We start from the raw sequence: 1,574 nt of genomic DNA on the forward strand, positions 1-1,574 counted from the left end.
CTTGTAATTTCAAATATTAATGTTACGTGTTCGTCTGTGTGTATCTGTTCTGTTTAGTTATATTCTCCGTTCGCTCGTTCAACTGATGATACTTGCTAGTAATATGACAAAGAGGATGTTTAGGCTGGCATTTTGATAATTCCCTTTTTGTGAATTTGATAACAGGTCATATGGTACGATTGGCGTCAGTTGTCTATTATACATCCATGAAGTATATGTTAATATTTTCCGTCTTAATTTGGGTTTAATTTTTTTTTTCGACATTTCATTTACAGGTTTCAAAAAATCAGCCTGGGAGAAAAAGGAAGCAGCCATTGTCGTCTTCAGGTCCAGCAAATAGCTCAGGAACAGCGAATACAGCGGGTCCATCCCCAAGTTCTGCTCCTTCAACTCCCTCAACTCACACACCTGGAGATGCAATCTCAATGCCTGCTTTGCCTCACAGTGGTAGTTCATCTAAACCTTTGATGATGTTCAGCAGCGACGGCACTGGCACTTTTACATCCCCCTCGAATCAGTTGGTAGGTGGAGCTTGGTAGTTGTTTGTATCAAAGGAATTATAAACAATTCCTTTTGCACTTGCTCATTGGCATTCCATTTTGGCAGTGGGATGATAAAGAAATTGAATTGCAGGCTGATATGGAACGCTTTGTGGAGGATGGGTCTCTTGATGACAACGTCGACTCTTTTTTATCCCATGATGATACGGACCCTCGAGATCCTGTAGGGCGCTGTATGGATGGTGGAAAAGGTGGCGTAAATGCTATACCTTGCTTTCTTCTTATTCTTCTGCTTGTTTCTTTGCAATTGCCAGTAAGTAAATGAATATTTGAGAGTGACTAGTATTTTATCTGCCCCGAGTGATATAGTAGTTGTACAAGCACTTCGAGAAGACCCTGTTAGATGCTTTGTGGCACCGCACCATGCGTACATCTCTAGACTTTGTCTCTTGGCTTAACATATCTTAATCGGCGATTTGAACAAATAAAAAATGGATAATTAACCTCTACATAATTGAACATTGTTTTTGAGATTGGTCTGCTCTTTTGTATTTTATCTTTAAGGAGTGAATTTAACCTTCAGGATTCACGTTTACGGAGGTGAATTCTGTTCGAGCAAGCACGAGCAAAGTTTCCGCTTGCCACTTTTCATCGGATGGAAAACTGCTTGCTAGTGGTGGCCATGATAAAAAGGTGAGAACCCAATGACGATGACCTGTACTGTATATCAAGAGTGTTATGGTTAAAATATTGCATGTAAGATTTCAAAGATCCTGTTATTGGTTGCAGCATTGGTCAATCCATGTGTCGTATTTGACGGGTTTATTATGATGGTTCTGCAGGCCGTGTTGTGGTACACAGAAAATTTAAAACCGAAAACTTCACTTGAAGAACATCTTTCCATGATCACTGATGTTCGTTTTAGTCCTAGCATGCCCCGTCTTGCAACATCATCGTTCGATCGAACAGTCAGGGTTTGGGATCCCGACAATGTTAGTGATCATCTATCTGTCTTTCTCTCGAGTCTTTATTCCTTAATTATTGGTCTTGCATCATTCAAATAACCTAGATAAC

General features: G+C 40.1%; 1 protein-coding gene across 1 annotated transcript; it reads left to right on the forward strand.

Moving 5' to 3' along the window:
• The first annotated feature begins 82 nt into the window (after positions 1-82).
• On the forward strand, positions 83-1,564 carry LOC111785659 (transcriptional corepressor LEUNIG-like). The gene is made up of 4 exons (XM_023666039.1): positions 83-521; positions 607-751; positions 1,084-1,193; positions 1,343-1,564. Exons 1-4 carry the CDS (start codon positions 426-428, stop codon positions 1,562-1,564), a joined length of 573 nt encoding a protein of 190 aa, XP_023521807.1. The 5' UTR covers positions 83-425.
• Positions 1,565-1,574: the final 10 nt, after the last annotated feature.

This window comes from Cucurbita pepo, unplaced genomic scaffold (assembly GCF_002806865.2).
Source record: "Cucurbita pepo subsp. pepo cultivar mu-cu-16 unplaced genomic scaffold, ASM280686v2 Cp4.1_scaffold000626, whole genome shotgun sequence".
Lineage (NCBI taxonomy): Eukaryota > Viridiplantae > Streptophyta > Magnoliopsida > Cucurbitales > Cucurbitaceae > Cucurbita > Cucurbita pepo.